This window comes from Corvus kubaryi, unplaced genomic scaffold (assembly GCF_017639235.1).
Source record: "Corvus kubaryi isolate FWS band 111438036 unplaced genomic scaffold, C.kubaryi_AGA036_p1.0 130, whole genome shotgun sequence".
Classification (NCBI taxonomy): Eukaryota; Metazoa; Chordata; class Aves; order Passeriformes; family Corvidae; genus Corvus; species Corvus kubaryi.
In genome coordinates, this window is record NW_024580665.1 from 4,570,238 (window position 1) to 4,594,158 (window position 23,921).

The 23,921-nt window shown below is 42.8% G+C and overlaps 1 protein-coding gene across 11 annotated transcripts in view; it reads left to right on the plus strand.

Moving 5' to 3' along the window:
• Positions 1-23,921, plus strand: part of LOC121665181 (serine/threonine-protein kinase PAK 3) — a 132,184-nt gene that overhangs the window by 88,736 nt on the left and 19,527 nt on the right. For 10 of the 11 annotated variants that reach the window (XM_042029177.1, XM_042029127.1, XM_042029146.1 and 7 more), the window contains 8 exons: positions 5,466-5,662; positions 10,928-11,028; positions 14,186-14,230; positions 15,276-15,429; positions 16,462-16,499; positions 17,734-17,865; positions 18,478-18,640; positions 23,031-23,094. In XM_042029177.1, the coding sequence (XP_041885111.1) occupies positions 5,488-5,662; positions 10,928-11,028; positions 14,186-14,230; positions 15,276-15,429; positions 16,462-16,499; positions 17,734-17,865; positions 18,478-18,640; positions 23,031-23,094 (872 nt within the window). In that variant the 5' untranslated portion in view covers positions 5,466-5,487. The remainder of the gene's footprint in view (positions 1-5,465; positions 5,663-10,927; positions 11,029-14,185; positions 14,231-15,275; positions 15,430-16,461; positions 16,500-17,733; positions 17,866-18,477; positions 18,641-23,030; positions 23,095-23,921) is intronic. The other variant, XM_042029200.1, reaches the window with a different exon arrangement.

Genomic DNA, 23,921 nt, shown 5'->3' on the forward strand with positions numbered 1-23,921 from the left:
AACTGCAAGTAAACATGCAGATGCAGAAGAACAGATACAGGTCTGAACTAGGCTGGGAAGTACTCTGTAATACCTTAATAGAGTGTCTCAGTACTCAATATCTGGAGAGAATCCTTCTCAGTTACATCACCATTGATTTTTTTGAAATGGATGAGTGTCACTGGGAGCAAAATTTGGCCCATACAACTAAGTAATAAATATCTTTTTGCAGGAAGTATGTTTATAAACAAAGAGTGAGCCTTGGATCTTCGAGTTACATTTGTAAAGCTACTGCCTGAGAATTGGCATGGTTCCTTCCAGTCAAGGGATCTTGGAGACAGTTTTGCTGCATCACAAGCTGCAATAGTATCTCTGAGGCTTTGAAAATGAACACCAGTGTCTCTGCAAACAGGATACTATTTGTGAGTTTTAATTGGAAGCAGTCATGTCTGAATGCTGCAGACTTTGAAATAGCAGGGCTAACATTTAAGATCTATCCACAGTGTTCCCCAGATACACAGAGGTGAAGAGCTTGCTGAGATCAAGGCCCAGCATGAGATTCTGCTCTGAACTTGAACTGAATAGAACAAATCTTTTGTGTGTATATGCTGTTTTGAAAACATTTGGGTGCTTCAGATATCTTCCTTCCTCTCCTCCCTAGCTTGGCAAGAACTAGATGCAAAAATATTACAAGACAGGCTTTTGCAAAGGGGGAATTGAGTCACAGAGAAGATGAATGCCATATATTTAAAGTCAGTGTTCGTCTTCTCACTTAACAAAACTGGTGATTGGAAGATGTGAGGAGGAAGGAAAGGGATGTTGGATCATCTTCTATAACCCTGTAATAGTTATGTAGAAGCAACTGACCTGGCTGAGAATTTAATTTTAGCTTTTGCCACTTGGCTGGGAAAGCTCTAGCTAACACACTGAAGTACACTGTTGTATTTTGGTACAATAGTCTGTCTCTTTAAATGCTTCCTTAAAGCCAATGGGCAGTGACAAGAATTTTCTCTGGAAGTAGGTAGATGTTGGTCACCTGCCCTCTTTGTTGCACAAGTGTGATTATCTTACAAATTTCTTTTAAAAGGGTTACCAGCACTGCCTTGGTTGCACGAATGGGGTCCTTGAGGACTGAGATGAGGAAAGTCCTGTTGATTGTGTACTCCATTCTCTCGGTGAGCACCAGCTGGCCTCTCCAGAAGCTGTCCCTGCTGACCACCTGGATGGCTCTCATGGCCTCAGTGGCATATGGTCAAGTGCTGTGGTAGCTGTGTTGTTTCAGCCTACAAACCAACCAAAGCAAACCAGCACAAACCTACCAAAAAGTCACACCCCAAAACCCCCTAACAATGAAGAAAAAGCCTAAAGAAGAGAAAGAACACCGGAATTCAGTGGACTGAATATATGGATACTCCATAATAATTTCCAGTAGACAGAAAGGGGGTTTTGAAGGAGTTGCCCTATGCAGAACTAGACTAGCAGGACTGAGGACTTGTTATTATGACAGGAAAACCTGCACCCAGAATAGAGAGTATAACTTGAGTTATCTGCTGTTGACATTTCTCTACAATGTAAACCTGAGAGATTCCTCAGCTGAATACGTCTTATTGGCCCTCCATTCTTTACAGATTTTCTCTAAGTTTGGGTTGGAGTAAATCAGTATAAAACACTTAAAATATGAAGTCTTAGGTGATAGTGAATGTTCTTTTGTCGTGATGCAGTGGTACATGGAAAATCTCTAAATTAAAATGAATGGAAGAGCAAATAGATTCCTCTGATCAGTAAAACCATAAATTTTAAGTCTCTTGGTGTGTATTGCCTTGTGGTTTGCTTTAGTCTTGATTTATACCAGCTTTAGAAAGTTAGTGTCAACCCTTAAACCTTCTAGGCTATCTTTCCCCTTCTTCTTTTTTTTTCTTTTCTTTTCTGGTTTACAAGTGAATAAAAGAGCTTTGTCAGTTCTTGAAACTGAGCCTGAAACAGCTCTGAACAAAATATAGTGTTCCTTTCAAAATCTTGGAAATAATTACATCATAGGCAAATTGGGCCAGAAACTGTTAATAGTATTCTTTGTGGGATGAAATCCCATGGGAGGACCTATTTCAGCAGACTGGCATTGTTTACAAATAGATGCAGTGACAGATACAGTTGTCCCATTCTGAAGGATAACTGAAACTGTGGCCTATAATGGACTTCTCAGAATAACTGCCTTGCTTTTGATAACAAGCTGGAAAAGGGCATTGGTGCTCCTGTGGTCAGCTTCACGCTGACCATCCTGGGAGTAAAGGCTGTATTTGGCACTGGAAAACTATTTGTAGGTGAGTTAAACAGAAAATAAAAGCCTCTGTTGCATAAGCTCCTGGTCTTTGAGAATTGCTGGAGGAACAGGGAGCTGTGTCCAGATGTCTCTGCTGGGCTTCATAAGCTGGGAACTCTGCAGAGAAACCTGGGCATCATGGGCTTTCCCTTCACCAGGATAACGAACACAGCATGTGTGGATCTCCCTGTTACCTTATAGTGGTTTTCATTACTGGCTACCCTCCCCCCTCCCCCCCCCCCACCTTCCTTATTAGAAAATCTTCTGCATTTCAGGATGGAAATCACAAAGATTAGCAATATGAACTGTTAGACCTCAATCTACAAAAGCATTTAGTTCTCTAGGTAAGTAGGCTAGACTGTACGTGAAAACTAAACTGGCACAAGCTGTAGTCTGGCCACAATTACAGCTGTTCCTGGGTGATACATAGCATGTTACTGCCTGTGTATGTGCTTCTGCAGGAGGGTGAGCTGTGTTCCTCCATTACCAGAGCACGTCTTTACCTGGACGGTGGGGCTCTGTGGGCAGAGCCGTCTCTTGGGAACCAGACACATGCTGGGGACCGTGTTTTTCTCTGAAGGATCACTTTTGCTTTTCCAAGTGGTGTGGTCAAAATGACAAACACATCTTTCTCTCTAACAGCTGCCTCCAATACATGACTCCATTAGTTACAAGTGTGTGATCTTTCCCATGCTTTTAGGCCTGAAGGGAAAGCTCTAGAGAATGACACCTGGTCACTGGCTTCCTGTGGTCCAGTGTTACCTGCAGTTACAGGTGGAGGTGAGCAAACCCATGGCGTAGAGGAAGCCTGGCAGTTCACACAGCGTGAGCCTATGAGTAGACATCCTCTTTGGATGGTGAACTGCCGCAGTGACCGCTGCTGTCCACTGCCCAGGCCAGCTCCAGCAGTGTGCGGCAGGAGTGGGGAGCAGCTGGAGGCACGGAGCTTTAAGGCTGCTCCTCTGAAGCCTCTGCTCTGCCCAGGGGAGCGAAGGCCCCAGGCACGTGGCAGTCAGCAGCCCTCGACCCAGGGAAAGATAAAAAGTACCAGGGAGGTTTGCCACTGGGACGTAATCCAACTTTATTGAAGGGGATCCACGGTGAGCAAGCAACAGTTGCAGTGTTCCTACACCTTATAAAGGGAGGTTGAACAAGGGGAGTAACCCAACTAGGGACCAATAGGCGGATCAGGAGGGAGGGACGCTGGATGGAAGGACTCACATCTGGTCCAATGGTCTTGGTGGGTGGAGGGAGAGGGGTCACATGCCCCAATGGGACGTCGAGGTTTCGGGGATTTCCAAGAGGGGAGGTATCTGAGGGGGCAGGGTCTCGGGGGATTGACGGGGACCACATAAGGGTAATTAGGGCGGGCTTGGGTGACAGACACGCAACAATCCAGAACTCAGGGAGGGGTTTGGGTGATTGATAGGGAAGGTGCCTGAACAAGGGAAGGGGATAACCTTTTTTGGGAGCACCGGGGGAGCGGCTTGGATCTGGGACAGATCAACTGGGAATAGAAGTGGGGAAGGTAGGGACGAACCATTAGGGTACAAAGAACATACAAAATACAATAAAAATATTGCACCACCACAGTGAACAATGAACTGCCAGCAGAGCAATTGTTAGAGCTCTTCCTAATTTGCTGCAGGGAAAAGATGCTGGAAAAGTTCAGGTCACTAATTTAGCACAAACCAGTTGACGGCAGCTGGGAAGATGCTCATTCAAACTGCTCCCCTGATGGAGGTGAGCAGCTGTGGGGTCAGTAGCAGCTTCAAGTGTGTGTTTGTGAATCAGGATCTCCAGGATCCTTGTTCCATGCTGTCTGTACTAGGGAGAGGACTGGGACCAGCTGTTGCTGGGGTTTTCAGCTGTGTGACCTTGGGATGGGTCTGTGGGATCCCATGGAGATCCAGATGTTTGGGGACGGATGCAAACTAGAGATGTGATGGTATATTTCATTTATTTTTCTTTTCACTGGACTGATGCTTTGAATCTCAAAACTGGCGTTTTGGGATTTAATTTAGATGAAATTAAATATGTAAGTCAAGTAATTTTAAAAAGTTACCGTTTTATGTGTGGTAATTTGAAAATGGGAACAAAGGCTAAAACACTCACGTCATGAAAAAGTCTAAAGTGAGCATCTCTAAATGTTTCAGTTGATAATTTAACTTTAACTTGTAAGATAATGTCAGTTAAGGCAATGTGGATTTCATTATCTCCTATTAATGTACCAGCCATAAATCTGGCAAAATTACAGTTATATCAAAATAAATGTGACTGTTGAAAATGTTAATCTCCATTCTAATAAAAAAACCAAAGCAACCCAAGACCAACCATGAAACTCCGAAAACCCCCAACCATGGCGGCTTTACCTGACCAAAGGACAAGCAGCGCTGCTGTTACCACTGGAGCTTCAGGACCTCTCGTTGTGTGACAGTCACCATGTTTGGCTGATATTCTGAAAAAAACCCTACAGCTTCCATAGCTGAAAAACAAGCTGCTTCCCTTTAAATTTAAGAGAGTAGCTGATGAATTCAATAGCTTGTGTTACCTGTGAACCAGCACGAGGAGAGATCCAGAACACATTCACAGTGATATGCATGTGCCTTCTGTAAAAGGAGCAAGATTGATTTTAGGGGATGGAAGACAAGGTGCCTGTAGAATTATAACCTTTAAAAAGATGCAGTATAGCCCACATTACTTCTGATCTGTCTGAAATTGTACTCTATTTTTGGGTCTTAAACCAGTTAATTTTATGAAGTGTTGCTTCCTACCCATATCCCCTTAACAAGCACCTTTTTTCTTACATCATAAAAAATGGTTGACTACCATGCAAGCTAGTTTCAGTAAATCATTTAACTTTTACTTTGGAAGTCTGTTTTAGAGGAAAATTTGGATTGTAAACAACTATGGGGAAATAGTTGTAAATAAAAACTTCAAAAACCTGTAACAGGGATAAAGAAATCTGTATTTTAACAGTAATACATTGGTTTTTAGGAATTGGCTGCTGAATTTATTTACAGCAACCAGCAGCAACCTTATTCAGAACAAACTTCTAACAGAGAGATTTTCTTATGCACTCAGAAAGCTTTTCCTGCCGTCTTTCCTGCCCAGGCCACCAGCCTTGGCATCGTCACTTGACAGGCATGTTTTGTGTTGTGCTTTGCAGGAGGCTGTGAGGGCTGCTGAAGATGTCCGATAGTCTGGATATTGAAGAGAAACCTCCAGCTCCACCATTGAGAATGAACAGCAACAATCGCGATTCTTCAGCACTAAACCACAGCTCAAAACCGCTTCCCATGGCCCCTGAAGAGAAGAACAAGAAAGCCAGGCTGCGCTCCATCTTTCCAGGAGGAGGGGATAAAAGTAAAGTATCAGCAGTGTGGATGGGTGGCTCCTTCTCTGGGCTTTCTGGTTGTTACTGGTTTTCGTGTTTGTTTTCTGCCACTGTTTTTTTGCTGTTTCAGTGCAGGCCATGGTACCAAAGTCTTCTGTTCCAATTATGCTAGAAACACATTTCAAAAGAGGAGGAGGTGTTCAGTCAGTTACTTTCTTGTCTATGGAAGACACTAAAATGTGCACACATTGTGCAACTTGCCTTTTAAAAATAACTTTATAGTTAAGCTGGGAAATCCTTTTCTTTGGATTCTGCTTTACATTAGCAGTAAATACAGAGATGAGGTTGTGTACTTGTGACAATACACTTGCAGAAGTGAGAGGGCAATATGCCTGATGCTGGGGTTTTTTAATGCACTTATATTCCAGGAACAGGAACAAGGCTCTTCTTGCTTGTTCCTTTTGCAGTGAAAGTGGACACAGAATGGCTTGGTTTAAAACCTGCTAGGTGTGGATCAGCAAGAGAATCTTTTAAACATGCAGCAAACAGCATTTAAGTTGCATTTCAGTCACATTCTTTGAAATGGATTTGTGGACAGGAGTGTGTTTTGAGTTAGCATATTTACAGGTTTGAGGGAAGGGATCTTCTTTATTTCTAGTGCTATGGGAACTGATGGGCTACACCTGCAAGGCTGATGTCACTGCAAGGCCACTCTTGATTGTTTTTGGAAGGCTGGGGTCACTGGGGGATGTTCCTGATGATGGAAACAAAGCAAATGTCACATCTGTCTTTAAGAAGAAGGATCTGGGGCAGTGCAAGCCAGCCAGTTTCACCTTGGTTCTTGGGAAGGTGGTAGAGAAAATCCTCCTGGAAACCATTTCCATGCAAATGAAGGATAAGAATGTGGTCAGGAATAGTCAGTGTGGATTTGTGAAGGGGAATTCATGCCGAACTATACTGACGGCCTTTTACCTTGAGGTGTCAGGCTTTGTGGTGAAGGGGGAGCGGTGGTTGTTACTTCTGCTTTAGTAAGGTGTTCAGCAGAGCTTCCCACAGTATCCTCACAGACAGATTGATGAAGTACAGTATAAATAAGTGTACAGTGAGGTAGACTGAAAACTGGCTGAAATGCTGGGCTAAGAGGTTGTGGTCAACAGCATGAAGTCCAGCTGGATTTCAAGGGTGATTCTGTCTTCAGTGTGCATCGGTCTCCCTCCAAAGAGAGCTCAGAACTATGGAACTGCAGTCATTCCCTTGGAGCTCCAGCTTACCTGTGCTGCTTGGCTGCCTCATTCATGAAGCTTCATGAGGTTGTGTGGAGCAGCTGGAGACAGTCTGGCATTCAAAACTCCTCACAGGCAGTAAAAGGCACACTGGAAGTCCCATTCCTCCCCTCAGCCGTGGGCAATCCTGATGACTTCTCTGATGGGAAGGCTGAAACTGGATGGGCCCATTTCTCAGGCAGACCTGGCCAGTTCACTCTGCAGATTGTTCCCCCAGATGTCTCCTTCTGGGAACAAAATTATTTTTCAATTGATTCTTTTTAAAGGCCAAAATGAAAGTCTCTCCAGGCTTGCTTAACTCCTAGAAAGACTTGGGTCACTTCTTCCCCTAAGTGCTAGCAGGATGGTATTATCCCTCTCCAAGGAAGCATTTCTTAAGTAGGAGATGCTGTGTGAAGTGCATGCAGAAAAGGGGAGACCCAGAAACAACCCCTCCTGGAAATGATCAGTGACATTAAAAATGTAATTAACTACCAGTCAGAGCAATCTTAGGGAACATACAAGTGTCATGATTTTAAATGTGACCATGAGGAAAAGTCAGGTAAGATTTATAGCTTAATTTTATTGGGTGAAATAATAAATGGAGGAAGTTTAGCTTGACTGGCCAAGTCCCTTGAGGTAGTTTCACTGCAGGGTTGGTTTGTGGGTCAGGGTATCAGTGGGCCTGTGTGTGCTTCACAGACTCTGTGACACATTTTTGAGGCTCCTGCTTATAAAACAGAAGGTGATTGATACATCTGCTCTCATCTAGTGCAGTGCTTTGCAGCATTACAATGTCAAATCCATAGTTCATCACTGGTGCAAGTAAATAGAATGTGAAGAAAACGCCATGGCAGGGTTATTCTGTCTGAACCTGCAGGAACTTTGTTGCCTTTCATTTGCTCACCAGACAGGAGGGATGTGAGGATGGATATGGTACAGTGTGTTCTCTCCAAGGCTGTGGTGTGTGCCAGGACTGCTGTGCCTGGGCACCAGGAATCTTTTGCAGTCCGTCCCCTGCTGGAGTGCAGCGTTTTCAGTTACAGTTTGAGTGCTTGTGTTTAAAACCTTGTTTTGGCAAGCCATTGATGGCTCTGTGGAGCCCTTCCGTGCATCTACAGTTGAAATAAACCATTTAGGCAGTAGTGTCCTGCCGCTCCCCATAGCACCTGACCTTGTGTTCTTGTATAGCTCCTCTTGCTCTCGTCTCTGGGCTAAGGTACCCCCAATTCCTGAGGGCAGGAAGCCAAGGCAGACAACTGAAATAAGTTTCCAGTGTCTTGCAGGCAATCTGTGTGGAAAAAGGAGCTGAACCTGTTCTGCTGAAGCTGTGAAATTGGCCTTCCTGCCTCAGAAATAATCATGGTGATGGGAGCCACAGTGGAGTCACAGCAGTAGTGCTTCATTCAGCCGAGGTGTTACCTCAGCAGAAATGACTTGGTTCTTCCAGTTGTTTGATACAGGCTTGCTCTTTCATTAAACCACCTGTGACTGCTGTAAAATAAATTCACTCTGTGTGTTGTGCACTGGGGATTCCATGAAGGCACTGTAGAGCATTCAGCCTAAAGAAATCAGGGAGAAGTCGACCTGCAAAGCTCAGATGCCCCCTTCAGAGGCCCCCATCCATGTTAAGTTCCTGGGTGAATGCAACTTCCATTGAAGCTGCTTTTATATTTGGCTGCGGAGTGGAGCAGAGTCTGGCCTTTAGGCATCTGATCGCCTCCTGTACAGAAAAAGAAGAAAAGAGGGAAGGAGAAAAACCCAGCAGAGTAAAGATCAGTGAAGGAAGAAAAAAGGACAAGGCTACTGGAGGAGCAGAGCAGGAAGAAGGATGGGGGGACAAGTGTGACTGGCATTGGAAAGGAGAGGGAATGGAGGAAAGAAAGTGAGTTGAAGAGGAGGCAAGCAAACAGGAGGGCATAAGCATGAGGTCAAACCCTCCCTCTGTCTCTGAGAAAAGCTGCCACTTAGCTGAGTCACATTTTTCTCCCGAACAACTGCTCTTTTAACATGATGATGGTGATGCAGACTGTGGAAGTCAGAACGATCTTTCCTTCTATTTTAATCTGGCATAGGTGCTGAGATGGTGTGGAGGCCTTCATGGCTAACTCTGTGCAGCAGGAGTGTATTGTGAGGAGGCATTTACAAGGAAATCAAGTAGGAATGTTCAGTACAAACCCCTTGCATCCAGTCAGTCAGGTGCTTCAAAGAAGTCATGCCTTTTCATATCATTTTGCCAGCTTGTGTGAAATAGAAATGATTTGATTTGCGGGGTCCAGACAGAAATGTCAGAGTTTTTAGTCTGGGGAGAGGTGAGGGTGTAGTAAAGAGATGTTTAATTCCGTATTTCATTTGTAGTGTATCAGTGTTTGGAGCATAGGTGTTATATCACAGTCTGGTAGGCACAGGTCCATGAAGCAAATGAGCCAGATCTTGGGGAATGAGCCGGAACACTTGTCCTCCAGCAGGAGAGTCCTAGAATGGACAAGTGCTGCTTTTGGGGGAACGTTTTATATAATCCCTTATTTCAGTTCTAGGTTTGACTGCTGCTTTGAACTGAATTTGATAATCCTTTAAATCTAATTTTCGCTGCATTTGCTTGCAAATGATGATGTAGAAGAAGCCAGTTTTGTTATCTACACACAGATGACATCTTCTAACTGCCAACATCTGTCCTGAAAATAAAACAACATCATCTTAGTGATAAAAGAAGGAGAAAGCTTTTGCATTTGTATTTGATGCATTGCTGCCATCTTTACTGAATGCTAAATGAAAATATTTCATCAATGAACATTGTGTAGGGGTGTGCAACACAGACAAAGGATGACAATTATTTAATGAGGATAAATGCAGCAATGCAGAGAAAGGATTAGAAGCATTCAAAATAGACTGTAAGTACAAAGAACAGAGCATCTTTCACCTAAAGGAGGCTGTAAGGTAGAACAAGAAATATGCAAATAGAGGCCTTGTGGAGCTACTGGCTGAGCAAAGACAGACCTGGATTGGGAGGGCTGCTGGTGCATAGTGAATCCAGCCTTGGGTGAGACTCCTAGGTGAACCTACGGAGCTGGCAAACATCATATTAAAACACTGCAGGAAAGTGAAGGCAGCTTCCCTCAGCCCTTACTCCACTCATTCTTTATCAGGGTCAATAAAACTGGGCTGAAGTGACGTTTGTCAGCAGTCAGACGTGCAGGAGAAGGATGACCACAAGGGATATTAGTTTCAAAAGGTTGTAAAGAGGGAGGGAGATGAGAAGCATATGCAGGTTGACTGACTTCCAAGTCCGCCTGCTTAAGTAAGATACTCCACGCTCTGGGAATACTGGTGGAGTGATTTAAAAAGAAAAGAATTCTGGAGACTAATAAAGCCTGCATTTTATGATTATATGTCTTAGTTAATTGAGATCTCAAATGAAGCTTTTCCAAAGACATTTATGGGATTCTGTTGGTGGGCAGATTCTGTGTTTTCTAAAACAGAGCTGCTGTTTCAGCCTTTTAGTTGGAAGAGGAGTCACCGCATGAGCTGCTAGTTTTCACAGAACCTGTAGGAAAAAAAAGGGTATCTAAAAGAACCTTTCCTCTCTGATCTGGCTGATTTTGAAGTGGATTCAAACTATGTTGGAGAACAGACACACATACACATGCGTGGCCTGTGTGATTTACTTCTGCAGGAACCCACAAAGTCAAACAAACTAGTTTCCAGATATGAAAACTGAGTGAAAAAAAAGAGCTGAAAATAGAAATCATGCTGGTTAGAGATAGCCTAAGAAGACTACTTCATGAACAGCTTGCTTTGGCAGCAGTCACATTGGCTGAAAGAAAAACAAAATAAAATAACACCTTCTAGACCTTCCCCAACAGGGGTTGACAGGTTGGTGTTATGTTAACCTGGATCTGTTTCTCAAGTTAGATGGTTGTTAATTGATTTGTTTTCCACTTTTAAAACACCGTTTTGAGCACACCTGATTATTAAAAGTTTTAAATGAAAAGCTGTACAGAAAATAAGTGCTTGCTAACATTTTGCCTCTAGCCAACAAGAAGAAAGAGAAGGAACGTCCTGAGATCTCTCTTCCTTCAGACTTTGAACACACCATTCATGTGGGATTTGATGCCGTCACTGGAGAATTCACAGTAAGTAACTGCTGTATTTCATGTTTACCAGAACTTCTAGTTTTTTGATGGTAAAATAACCTCCTATTGCCAGAGACATCAGATGACAGCAGCCAGGCTGTGAAGAAAGAGACTTTTATTTGTTGGGCTTAGGATTTGGGGTGTTTAACTTGTGATTCAGGCTGCTTTTTTTTTTTTTCTCCAAGGATTGTCAGCAGAGTGTCTGTGGGAAATGAAAACTAGGAAGAACGTAGGTGTATGCTTTTACCAGTCCCCCAAAGCTGCTACAAGGGCTGGTTATTCAGTGTCTTTGGGAAAGCATAAAAAGCCCCCTCCACGTGCATAGCAGACAACCAGCCTCAAAGTGGAAAGTCCAGCTGCTCTGCAGGGAACCCTTGGAGACACTCAGAAAGCAGCAGCATTGTGGAAGTCCATCCATTTTAATTTAGTATCCTTCAAAATATGTTTATACACTAGGTGATCAGTGTTTCTAGCCTTCATGTATTAATAAAATAGCTGTCAGCTTTTGCTTCTTGAATCTCAACAAGGAGTTGGGAAAAATGAATCCAATGGAAGCTCTTTGAAGTGTGCAGGGGGCTTCAGAGCAGTTTTTCTCAGATTACTAGTAGGGTGCTGAAACCATTATTCCTTAAAGCTGAGATGGCAGTGAGCTTACATTTTGTTAAGCTGTGGAGGTGAGAGGGAGCATTAGCAACTCTCCTGCCACCAGTAGTGTCCTGTGAGCTGAGTGGTCAGACTGTGTAATCACCATTGTGGACTGTGCTAGTGCTGACTGGCTGCATACACCAAACAGGATGGGACAAATCATTTGCCTGGACAAAGGATGGCTAATTTTCAGAATTTGAGCCCTAAATGTGATTTCTTCATAATTTTTTTCTTTGATTGCTACTTCTGTTTTGCAAAGCCGTTTCAGAGAGCTGGAAACTTTCTGTGTCCTACAGTAGCAGTTGCAACAATAGGAATAACAGTAGAAGAAAAAAGACACATCTAATGGCAGCACGTCTTCAAAGGAGTAGTGAAATTGAATTATCCTTAGTAATTAGGAAATACAGCTACATTTAAAGTAAGTGGACTAGTTAATTAGGCTTTTTAAAATAGATGTCATAAAATCTTACTTCAAGATTTATTCTGTGCCAAACCCTAGGGCTTGACTAAATGCTTATTTTAAAAGCCCAAATTTGTTCATTTTTGATCAGAAACTTTGCATAAAGCTTTTAAAATTGTTTTCCCTGCCATCTATCCTGGTTTTTCCTTTTTTCCCCTCCCTTTCTTTCCCTGTAGCCATTTTATTGTTTGGGTTAATCTTCAGTGCCGTTCTCCTTATCTTCATATCGTATTATGTTGCTTTCTGCTTTTGTTTTCTCTTTTTTGTGTTTGCATCACTTCTCCTTGTCTGTCTTCACCTTCCCACTTTCCTTTCTCTCCCCACTGGATGTTCAGGTGTTCTTATTCTGTATCTGTTCTTCCTTTCAGCCTTCTACCTTTATTTCTATCCTGTGTTTGAGACGTTTTCCTTCTGACTACATGCAAACACGTTGGGTCACACTCAGGTGCTCTCATAATCTGACTGATGGTCAGGGTCCTGGTTAGTTCATGTCCCTGCCAGCTGGAACAGAAAGGAGGGACATCAGGCTTAACACACTTCAGTTCTAAGCAAAAGCACTCACTGTCTGTATTTCAGGGATCAAAGTTTGGATCATTTTTAATGTTGTTATAATCTACCAGTGTAGGTATTGGTATACTAGGTGTTGGTCCCAACTAATCTCAGATGCAGGCATTACATTACACACTACATTAGGCATGTATGATTTGTCCCAACCTGGATAAAACCTGTGTATCAGCTGGGTAGTCATGTGGTAAGTACACCCTGCAAAGGGCCTGCCACTAGCCCGTACCGTGTTCTGATATTCCCACTGTCTAGTGATCACGCTGTCTGTCTCCTTCAAAAGTTTGGAAGTGCCATGGGAGTGTCCAATCAATGTGCAAACATATGGGGGTTTTTTGTTTAGAATTACTGCAGCTGTCATGCCAGTAGTGCCTGCTCTCCTGGTTATATGCAATGCGTTGGGCCATCTTCTGACACCAAACCATCGCCCCCAGCTGCATCCCCTGCTTGCTGTTAGATGCATCCCAATGCACAGCTGCATGGGCTCCTGAGTTCTGGCTTTCAGGCTTGAGCACCAACCTGTGTTGTCCATCATGAGCAAATATTACATCTCCATTTCACTGTGCTTGGAGCAACCACATTTGCTAAGAAATAGGGCTTTTAAAGCAGAGAATAAAATTGGTTGGAAACTGTTGGGTGGGAGCATGTTGCTAGAGCTTTATGTTCCTTTATTTGAAAAAGGAGTTGCATTTTCTGAATGAAGGACAGTGTGGTTAGCAGGCCTTTGGGGAGTGTTTTTTGTAAGACATGCATGTTTGAAACCATTTCCTCATCCCCTACCTAGAAGAAAATGTGGTTACCCACCAAACTTTTAAAGCTTCAAGATTATGACATTAGTAAGTGGGAAAAGTTGTGGCTGTAGATCCTAAGAAGTTGCATGTTCCTAATCTAATCAAGCATTTCTTTACAATTGTCCTGATTTTCAGTCTGACACACACAGATTATTTGTGTTGTGACAATGCACAACCTCCCAGATTTCACAATCTAACTTTGACCATCTGCTCTCTCCACTGGTCAAATGGTGATCTTGGGGCTGGAGAACCCCCAAGCCTGGAAAAAAAACTTTTATAGAGCCATTCAAAAATGGTAATCTGGCTTCAAAACTAGGCAAACAGCAGAAGCCCAGATTTTTCTCTCTCTTTTTTTTTTTTTTTAATTTTAAATTGAGAAAGGAAATCACATGTAATTTTTCTAGTCACTTGCTATTAATACTCAGGAATGTATTTTTATGAGGAGAGAAAAACTGTTTAAAAGCGAGAGGAGGGGGAATGATGCTTCCAAACTTTGGAACGGTTGTGGTTTTTCTGTTTTCCTAAACCTGCCTTCCTGTAGCCTGTCTACCACCTGATCTATTTGGTATCCACCTCGTAACTCCCATTTTAGATGGGACTTGTCCACTTTGGCCCATTGGTTTCCTCCTCCTACCACCTTCTAAGTTGTCCCACATTCTGTTTTAACTTTCTTTTCTTTCTTTATTTACGTCCATTACAGCCAGATCTCTATGGCTCACAGATGTGCCCAGGGAAGCTCCCAGAGGTGCGTCACAGGCCCCAAATGCTTCTTTGAGATGTCATAGCACTGCAGCAGCAGGTTGATGTGTGTGCACTAGATTTGTTGCTTGGCTTTTCCCACTTTTTTTCATCAATCCTAAACTTTGGAAGCCCATGTCACACATTGTTTTTTGGACAATTTCTGAGAAGAAGCTATATGAAAGTAGATAGGGGTGGCACCAAGGCTAAGGTGTCGTTTTTCCTTCAGTGAGCCCTACAGTTTGCTGGTCAATGTCAGCTGTGCAGTAAAGGGGGGGAATGACAGGCTGCCAAATCTAGGGTATTATCCTGGATAACTAAAGCAAGTTTTCATCAATAGAATTTCAGTGTAGAGCTGGGGCTTTTAGTGATTGGTTCAACTTTCAAATTCTACCTCACCCATAAGATGTCCAAGAATTCATCCAAGGCGTTGGCACTCTCAGCCTGTTTTCTGAGTCCCTGGTTTCTGTATGGTTGCAGTAGAGAACCTAGAGACATCCTTTGCAGCAGTGGTACACCTCAGTGTCATGATTTTGAGAGCTGAAAGGCAGATCCTGTACCCTGCAGCGTTCCCTGGTATGCTGAAAATTAATTGTAACAGGGTGGGGTTTATCTTTGAATCAGACAGCAGTGATCATTTCAGCAAAATGTGTTTGCATTCCTAAGCATGAAAGGTCCAGTGTAAAGCTCCTAAAAGACACTGTGTTGTCCACCAGTAGAGAATATTCTTGTTATGCCTGCCCTGAATCACCAGGCAAACAAGATTAAGCCTTAAATCATTATTCCATGGAAGAGCAGAGTTGATTTCCAGAGAAGTTTCATGCCCTTTTATTCCTCTCACAGTCATTACTTTCTTTTCTTTTTAAAGTTGGGTCCTGATTTTAGCTAGATTTTTGATAGAGAAGAAATGATTGCATCTAATTTTAATTGTAAGGTGTCAATCAAAATTTCTGCAAGTAATCTTACAGGGAGCATGGGATCTTGGTAAAGATCTGTGAGGCTGCAGATTTTAAATACTCTAAACCCACTTTGTTTCCACTCGACGTCTACAGGGCATTCCAGAGCAGTGGGCCAGGCTACTACAGACCTCCAACATAACAAAACTGGAGCAGAAGAAGAACCCACAGGCTGTTCTAGATGTTCTCAAATTTTATGATTCCAAAGAAACAGTTAACAACCAGAAATATATGAGCTTTACATCAGGAGGTAAGTAGACGTCTCCCAACAGGGGAGGTCAGGCTCCAAAGCGAGTCAGAGCAAAGTTCAACATTCAAGTGTTCAGGAAGCAACCTGAACCAATTCCACCTTGTGGAATACTCCTAAAATTAATTCTAGTTCTCCCTTTTTTTCCCCAAATATTATTAAAATAGTAACCTTGCTTTGTTGCTGGTTTTTAGAACTAACCAAGGTTTTGAAACAAAAATGCCATTAAGATAGCATTAGTTTGGTAGAGCTCCTGTTGACAGCTTCAGCTGAAAAACGGGGTGTCTGTAGCCAGCAGGGTGTGGACAGCATTTGGAATGTCACCTGCTGGGGTTTCATTCCCTTCACAGGATTGTCTGTGACAGTGGAGTCTGTCATTTCCTCAGTTTGAAGGTTCAAACCAAGACAACTTCCAAAATGAAAAAGCTTCTCAGAAGTCTTTCTAAAAACTGTGCGTTTATCTTCAGGGTTGAGAGAAAGCATCTTTTTTCCCAAATTCCATAATTAAAGGATTTGACTAATTTGACACTTCCTGTGTGCTAAAATAGCAATTCCCTTTGTGATGAAATGCAGGTTTCAAAACAGTTCATCTGAGCTCCTGAACCCAGGAGCTCTTCTCGCACTTTGTCAGAATAGAGCTGCCATGGCTAAGGGGGGTTTTGGGGAAGCTTTTCTGTGAAGATGTTGTTAGCAAGCTAATGAGAATGAATGTGTGCAATTTATTGAAAAAAAATAAAGCACAGGAGGGAAAGGAGAAAAAGCTGCTTTAGCTCTTCGGTGGAACAGAAGCATTGCCAGTTAAAGAACAATTTGCATTTTCTTGACCAAATTTCTATTTACTTTATTTACTGGCAAACAGGGCAAAAAATAGACATGGTCTGGAATTTTGTCCTGTTCTCTTCCTTGCTGTTGCTCCTGAAGGGATGGTGAGAAAGAAAAACGATCTCTGTTTGGGTTGACTTGTCTGTGGGATTCCCCAAAACAGGCAGGGTTTTTTTCAACAGCATCTGGTTCATTCTCCTTTGCTCATTGCAGATAAAAGCGCCCATGGATACATAGAAGCCCATCCGTCGGTGAGTGGGAAAGTAACCTTTGATGTTCCTAGTGTTTAAGAATTGTGGAGCAAGCCATGAGATTGCCCTGGCTGATTTTTAATTTTCTGTTGGAGATCTTTTAAAAAGGTGAAAGTCTGGTTTAGCAGACAGAAGATTGCTTGCTGGTTTTAGCTATGGTGTATGTAATTCACAACAATATGCAGCACTGCCTAATGAGCCCGTTTTAATTTAGTTTTAACAGTTTAGAATCTCATTTCTATCAAATTTCATGATTCCTCCTTAGCACAGCTGGATATATAACTGAATATAAATATGGTTATAATTGATATGTAACTCACTGGAACCATTGAAGGAAAGTTTTAAATAACCATCCACTCTAATTAATGCTGGATAGCAGTCCCAGAGATGTAGGAGTGACATACACATTAATACTGACCGAATTGGTTAGGGTTATTGTTAGTGAATTAAATAGCAAGTGACTGAATGGGATTTGGCTTTTCTTTTAAAGTGTTAAGTAACTTCATGTGATTATGTGAGGTTTGTGATTACATGGCCAACTGTGTATAATTAAATTAAAAACATCTTTGAATATTCACACTTCAGATTTTCAATCAATGCCACTTCCCTTATCCTTAATAAAACACACTTTTCAGAGGAAGTGTGGTGTTCACCAGAGCAGAGTAACCCTTCCCAGTGGCTTTTCCAGTGGATATGGACACTTTGGCAGATGCTGCAGTATTTTCTTCTAGCAGACAGCGGCAGTAGTGAGACAGTCAGCACGTCAGCTTTCCAAAATTACCGACTCAGGTCTCCTTGTTTGCTGTGGCTTCCCTTACTGGTATTTCTACTGGACCAAAGGGATGGCATTTTAAAGAGAGTGCCAATGAGATATGAATATGTAGAATGGTGCCTTTGATTTGCTTCAGTTCTCTTAAGTGGGCTGTTGTAGCCAGCTTTAAAGCAGTTAGTAAACACTTCACAAGGCACATTTTCATTTTTTTGTTTCACTAGCAAATTTGGGATGATACGATATAACCCCCTGCCTCTGAGCAGCAGCTGAGACTGGTGGAGTTCAACACACTTAAAGCTTTAAGTTGTGTTGTTTTGTGTTTAACTTAGAACTTAGGCCCATAGGAGTATGTGCATGTCTAGATTGGCCTCTGATGTCTAGGAAGACTAAAGGTGTAGGTAGCTATCAAAGCTCCAAAGTGGCACGATAGTGACTATCGCTCACAGTACTGTCTGTCCACAGAGCACAAAAACAGCATCAGAACCTCCTCTGGCTCCCTCTGTCTCTGAAGAAGAGGATGAAGATGATGAAGAGGAGGAAGATGACAATGAACCTCCACCTGTTATTGCCCCACGGCCTGAACACACAAAATCAGTAAGTGCCAGCTTTGGTTAGGTCTGTGTTTGGTGTAGTGCAGAGCTGCAAGTTTCTGATCAGACAGCATGTGCCATTTGGGGCTGAGGGTGCTGTGGGCGGGAGGCCTGTCATGACACAGAGCTTCACTCCAGCCACTGACACGGGGAAAATCGGATTTGAACTTTCACATTCAGGTGTCAGTTTCCTGGGGTTCTGGTGGGGGACATGACTTTCTTTTTGTACCAGGTAGGAGGTACCATCATGTCCTTCAATGCTACGAGTGTGAAAATGAGCCACTTTGTCCAGCTGTGCAGGCTCCCTGTCAGCAGGGAGAGCAGTCCAAAGATGCAGTTCATATACTGGCAGGATACATATGACACACTGTCCCCTGGAGGTACCTGCCCCTCTCCATGGAATATATCAGAAAATCCGTGAAAATTGAACATGAAACTGGCCATGAATTTATAACCTTCCACTTTTGCCCATTCAGTTTGAGAAGTGGACAGCAAAACTAGTTTTAGAGTCCTGGATGTGGCTGACACAATCTTCCTAAGGGTTTGCATTTGAAATAGGATCTCAGGGGGATCTCTGCCAGCCACCTTTCTGACACAAAATAATTTCTTGTCACAGATCTACACACGCTCTGTTATTGAACCTGCTGCTGCACCAGCACCAGCTAAAGAAGCCACCACTCCCCAACCTGAAAACTCAAACACAAACACTCTGTACAGAAACACAGACCGGCAGCGAAAAAAATCCAAGATGACAGATGAGGAGATCCTAGAGAAACTGAGTATGTATTGGGTATTTTGAGTCTGCTAGGGCAGTGTGTTGCCTGCATGTGTCAGCATTAGCTGTACCAAATGTTCCTCCTCAGTTTAGTGTCACAGAGTCACTTACAGCTCCCTACAGAAACTGTTGTGCTTCAAGGCAGTGAGAGAATACTCGGGGTGTTCCTGCTGCCTCTGAGGGCAGCTGGGACTGGGTTGGGTTTGCCTGAGCTTCCTTTGGTGCTAAAGGCAAAAGCAGAGATTGTTTCTGGTTGAGCAAAAGGGTGTGACCTAGTGAATGATGTAGGGAACTCCTGTACGCTAATGGCCAAATGGAACAGAATGTTTGGGTTGCTAAATTCTCTTTAGACTCCTAACTTCTCATGAGTCACTGGAGTCAAAATACTTCGCAAAAATCTGTTGGGTTTTGGGATTTTTGTTTATGGGAGGTTTTTTTATTGGTGTGGGTTTTTCTACCAGTAGACAACTGCAGCACTAAGCTGGTTCCTTCAGCCTCAATGAGCTCTCCTTGAGACAGTTACACATCTTCCAGCTATTCTCTTGCTGTCCTTTTCATAACTCTTACTGCTCCTCCTTCTTCTTCTATAGTTTGTTTTTATAATAATTTTACAATTTTGTCAGTGAGATCTCCTTTGAAAGGAGCATCCACTATCTGTTCCTCAGATAACATGGCACTTTTTCATGGCTGATTTCCAGCCAGTTAATACTATTAGAATCCTAACTGTTGGCCCCAACCCCTGTGTGGATCATACTCTAGTGAGGCACATCAAGCCCTTCGTAATTCTGCAGTGCAACCAATTTAATTTGTTTCTTGCATGTGATAGCTACCAGTGCAGTGTTCTCAGATTAAATGATTGGGTTCAGAACAGAGCCCAGCTTACTCTGTGTCTACCATTAACTGTTAGTAAAAAAAGCAGACTGATCTACACCTCCTTGTGTCAGATCACAAAGGCAATAATATGTCTTTAATGGGGGCAACTGCTTGTAACAGGGTCCTGTTTGGCTATGGCTTTTTCTCAGTGGTTGCCATTGCTCAACCTTCTTGTTATACCTGCCCTGCCACTGATGGCTGCTGTGACTGCACAGACTGAAGCCTTCCTTAGCTGTGAGATTTCAGCTGCTTGCATAGAGTTTCCTGCATCCTTACCAGGTTGACATGAGTCTCAGAGTCATTAGGGAGTATCCAAAGGATAAATTCAATAGCTTTAGCTGAGGGCACAATAAAATAAATTCCAGAGCAGATAGTTACCTGCAAGTATGTCAGCTTACAGAGAGAGGAACTGCTTCTTCAACTGATGCTAAGCATTTGAGACACGCTTCCCCCATGAGATCTGCAGGTACCCTGCATCCATGAGCTCAAGTATGTGTATCATTTATTCAAGCTGCTGTATATGCCAGGTTGGGACTGAGCCCTGGCGTTTTGGGGGATTATATCTTTGAAATGTTACATGCTTTCATGCTTTTTGTTTCTTAGCAATTTGCTACCAAGTGAGCAAGGTGTCAATGTCTGCCTTGGGCAAATTGTGATGTGGGCACTGAAAATATTTTTGTGCTTTCATGAAGCTATCTGAAAACAGGCATGACGCTTTTTTGTTAGAGTCTTGAACTAATTATATTTAAGCAGTGTGGTGCTTGTTCTGTTTTATTTTAACTTGCATGACTGCTCCACCTTGCCTACTTCCCCCACAACTGTTTTTATGCTACTTTTAGGAAGGTGTTTTCTGCCCTCTTTTATCTAAAATTGCTTTCATAATTCTTTTCTGCTTGAAATAACTTGGGTTCTTTTAGAGCTTTTAGAGTTTTATTAGTGAGTAAAACCTGTAATATTGAGATAAGATCAAACAAAATTCTGTCTATAATGAGATCATGACTGTGTTCCAGTGATAACTATAAAACAGAACTGGCCCAATTCAGCTTTCTTATCCACTTAATTTAGGACTTGATAAAGGAAAGTGCTTAAACACATCAAAATAGCTGATAGGTTTATCTTTTGTCCAGAGCAGTGAGTGCTTGTCTGAGTGGGAGCTGCATACCTGTCACTTTGTTGATTTTAGTGCTGTAATGTTTGATGTACATTGGCTTAAGCACAGGAAACCAGCCACAAACAACTACTTTGGAAAAGCAGCTGCTCAAGTCTTGAGGAAAAACTCTGGAAATCTGAACTTCAAAATTAGTGGCAAATTTGGAAAATAATTTTAAAAAATCTTTCTTCTTCAGTCCTTCTCTGTATTCTTGTCTGAAGTGAATGAACTTCCATGAACTTCTGATACCTGTTCTAATAGATACACAGTTCCATTAACTTGCTGAAAATAGCACCTAGCCAGGCAATGGCAGCACAGTGTTGTTCCTGTTGTCCAGCCCAGCACAGAATTAGAGCAGTGTTTGATTTACTGCTGCAGAGCTTGTGGGGTTGTGAGCCATAGGGTGGGAGACAGTCCCATGTGGGACAGTCTGGCCCCATCACCCATTGTGGAGCTCATGCCACTGAAAGCTAAAGTTAAACCTTGCCCTGCTTGATACCTTCTTGCCCATTTGGGCAAGAAGGAAAGAAAGCAGTGATTAGGATATTTTGTTTGTGTCTAATGAAAGAGCCAAAATCTGATAGACTCAAACAAATCCAAAGGCTTGATAAAAGAAACAATATTGTTTTTTCTGGTCTGGTAGTTTCCTTGATACAATGCAAACCATGAAGCCTAAGGTGGTGGCTCAATGCAAATGTCTTCTAAAGATCTACCTTGGAACATACATCACAGAAATAGCTTAAGAAGATGAGTTCAGAAGGAAAGACTTCAGTGATCTGCAGCATTATTTCCTTGGGCTGATCTGGCTGTATCCCTGTATTACAAATACAAAGACATACTTGTTTACCTGTGCATCCAAAACAAAACTAGATGATGCACCATTCCCTCTTAGTAGTAACAAACACCTCTTCCCCCTGTCCAGGCCATTTTTATGGAGCAGAGGTCTTTAGCATCCAAATGGGCATCTGACTGGATGCCTAGCCAGGAATCCTGCCTGCCAGCAAGAAGACAAGGCATCAGCACCATCTGGTACACTCCCTGCTAAAGCAATTTTGCAGTCCTTGGTAAGAGCGTTAATGGAGCTGCAGGACGAGGTTTCCTTTGCCCCGCAGTGCTCACTCCCCTCGCCCTGTGCTCCAGGAACGCCAGCCAGGGCTGATGGCCGGGTGAGCCTGCCCACTGCCCGGGATGCCCACACAGTCTCAAGTGCCCTGAAGTGGTGCAGCCCTGCTGTGCCAGCCTGCATTAGTTGGATGAACCGAAGTGTCAGGAGCCCAAGCTGAGGATGTAACACCTTCAGAACCCGTTTAACTTTTCATAGTTTCATCTCATTGAAACGCATGGCATAAAACAAAGCTCATTCTGCTTCTCTAGAGCAGATCTTCACTACAAAATAACTCTTCAGTAGAAAAGAACATGACCAGAGGACTCTGGAACTCCCTTCTAGCTGACTAGAAGGAGGGATAGGAGATGAGAAGGTATAAACCTCCTGCTCACACTATGGAGCTGGACCATCCCACTGCTGCAGCACAGAGCTTGCAGGAGGCAGCAGCCCTTTGTTTGGTCTGTCTTCTGCATCATATCAGCTGGACTCGGCATCCTTTTGGGCAGCTGTCTGTGTCACACCAGTGCCCCAGGGGCACTGCTGTCCTTGTTACCCATCCTGCTGGTTTGGGGAGAATAGCATATGTGTAGTGGTGAGAGGGCGAGTCCAGTGTGAGTGACAGGTCCATGTCATGCTGAAAACCAGCAGTGTGGTTCTTCAAATGGCGCAGGGCAGGGACGTCTTCAGACTTTAGCCTGGACACCAGTGATGGGGGCTAAAACTCCATCATTCTTGATTGTAACATGAGATGCTGTTCCCTGCAAACATAAAGGCATTCTTTTGGCAAACTGCTGAAAGGTTGAGATGATCTCCTCCTCTCCTGGAAGCACTTGAAATATTCTTCCTGTTCCAAAAATAGTGCCTGTTTGTTAAAAAGTGAACACAAGGTACATTTAATCTTCAGAAGTTTTAAATCTTTCATTGAATCAGAGTGTTTATTCCCAAGAAAATAAAGGCACTGTTGTTGAAGCTCTCCTTAATACTTGTAGAGAACACTTGCCTTGCTGCCTGTTGTTTTCTAATCTCTGTCTATTCTGAATGTTTCTCCATGTGTTTAGTTTCCTGTCAAGGTAACCCTAAAGGACTGTAGAAAATCAGTGGTTTTGGAGGCCATCTGTGCTATGGAGCTGCCTCTGTTGTTGTTGTTGTTGTTACCCAACTGACCACAAATGGCTCAAAGCCCAAGACAGTGGGGCTGCATTTCAGATCTGCTGGAAGGTGGGGTCTCTGTTTTGAAGTGAGAATCTTACATTTTGTTTCTTTCAGGGAGCATTGTGAGCGTGGGAGATCCTAAGAAGAAATATACTCGATTTGAAAAAATTGGCCAAGGGTATGTCCGATCCCAGTTACTTATGCAAAACCATGGGCCAGGTATTTTGCTAGGGTAATATGAAGCATGAAGACAGGCAAGCTCCAAATGTGTTCAGATATGATCAGATTTAGATCCTCCTGTCTCTCAGTACTGGTCAGAATTTATAACTGTGGTCAAAAGGAATCATCAAAGACAACTTGATGCTGACAATATCTTATTTGCAGCAAGAAGCAGGGCCTGAAATATTTCCTGTCCCTCAAGGGTGTGGCTCTTGTTTGCTTATTTTCTTAAGAGAAATCATTTTTGTATGTCTCAAAATAATACGACCATGCTCAAGAAAGGAAAAAAAACATTACTAAAAGAGCAACTCATCATCTGATAGCTGTCAGCTGAGAGCTCTCAATAACATTTATTTCAAATATTTGCTTAAAATAATACTCAGTGATCAGGCTTATAACCATGTAGTTTAGAAATTGAAACCAGAGATGAAATAATAAGCTCTTTTTTCTACAGAGGTTGTAAAATCCAAAAATTCAGTAATAGAGACAGTGCCAATGCACTTCAGAGGAAAATACATCATCTACCTCATGGTGGATCCCTCTTGGATCCTGCAGGTTCTAGGCATTTACTGAAAATAATCACCCAAGCCATTTGCTTTTGAAACCCAGCTTTGCTTACTGTAAATTGGATCAATTTGAAAATATTGCCTGTGTGAGGAGGCAAGAACAAAAGAACTTACCTTGACATTAGGTATCTGACTTGCATTTTAAATACAGACTGCCTGCACCATTAGCGTTTCCTTGGCAGTGTTGTCATTCCAGGAGGACTGGCACCATCTGTGTAAC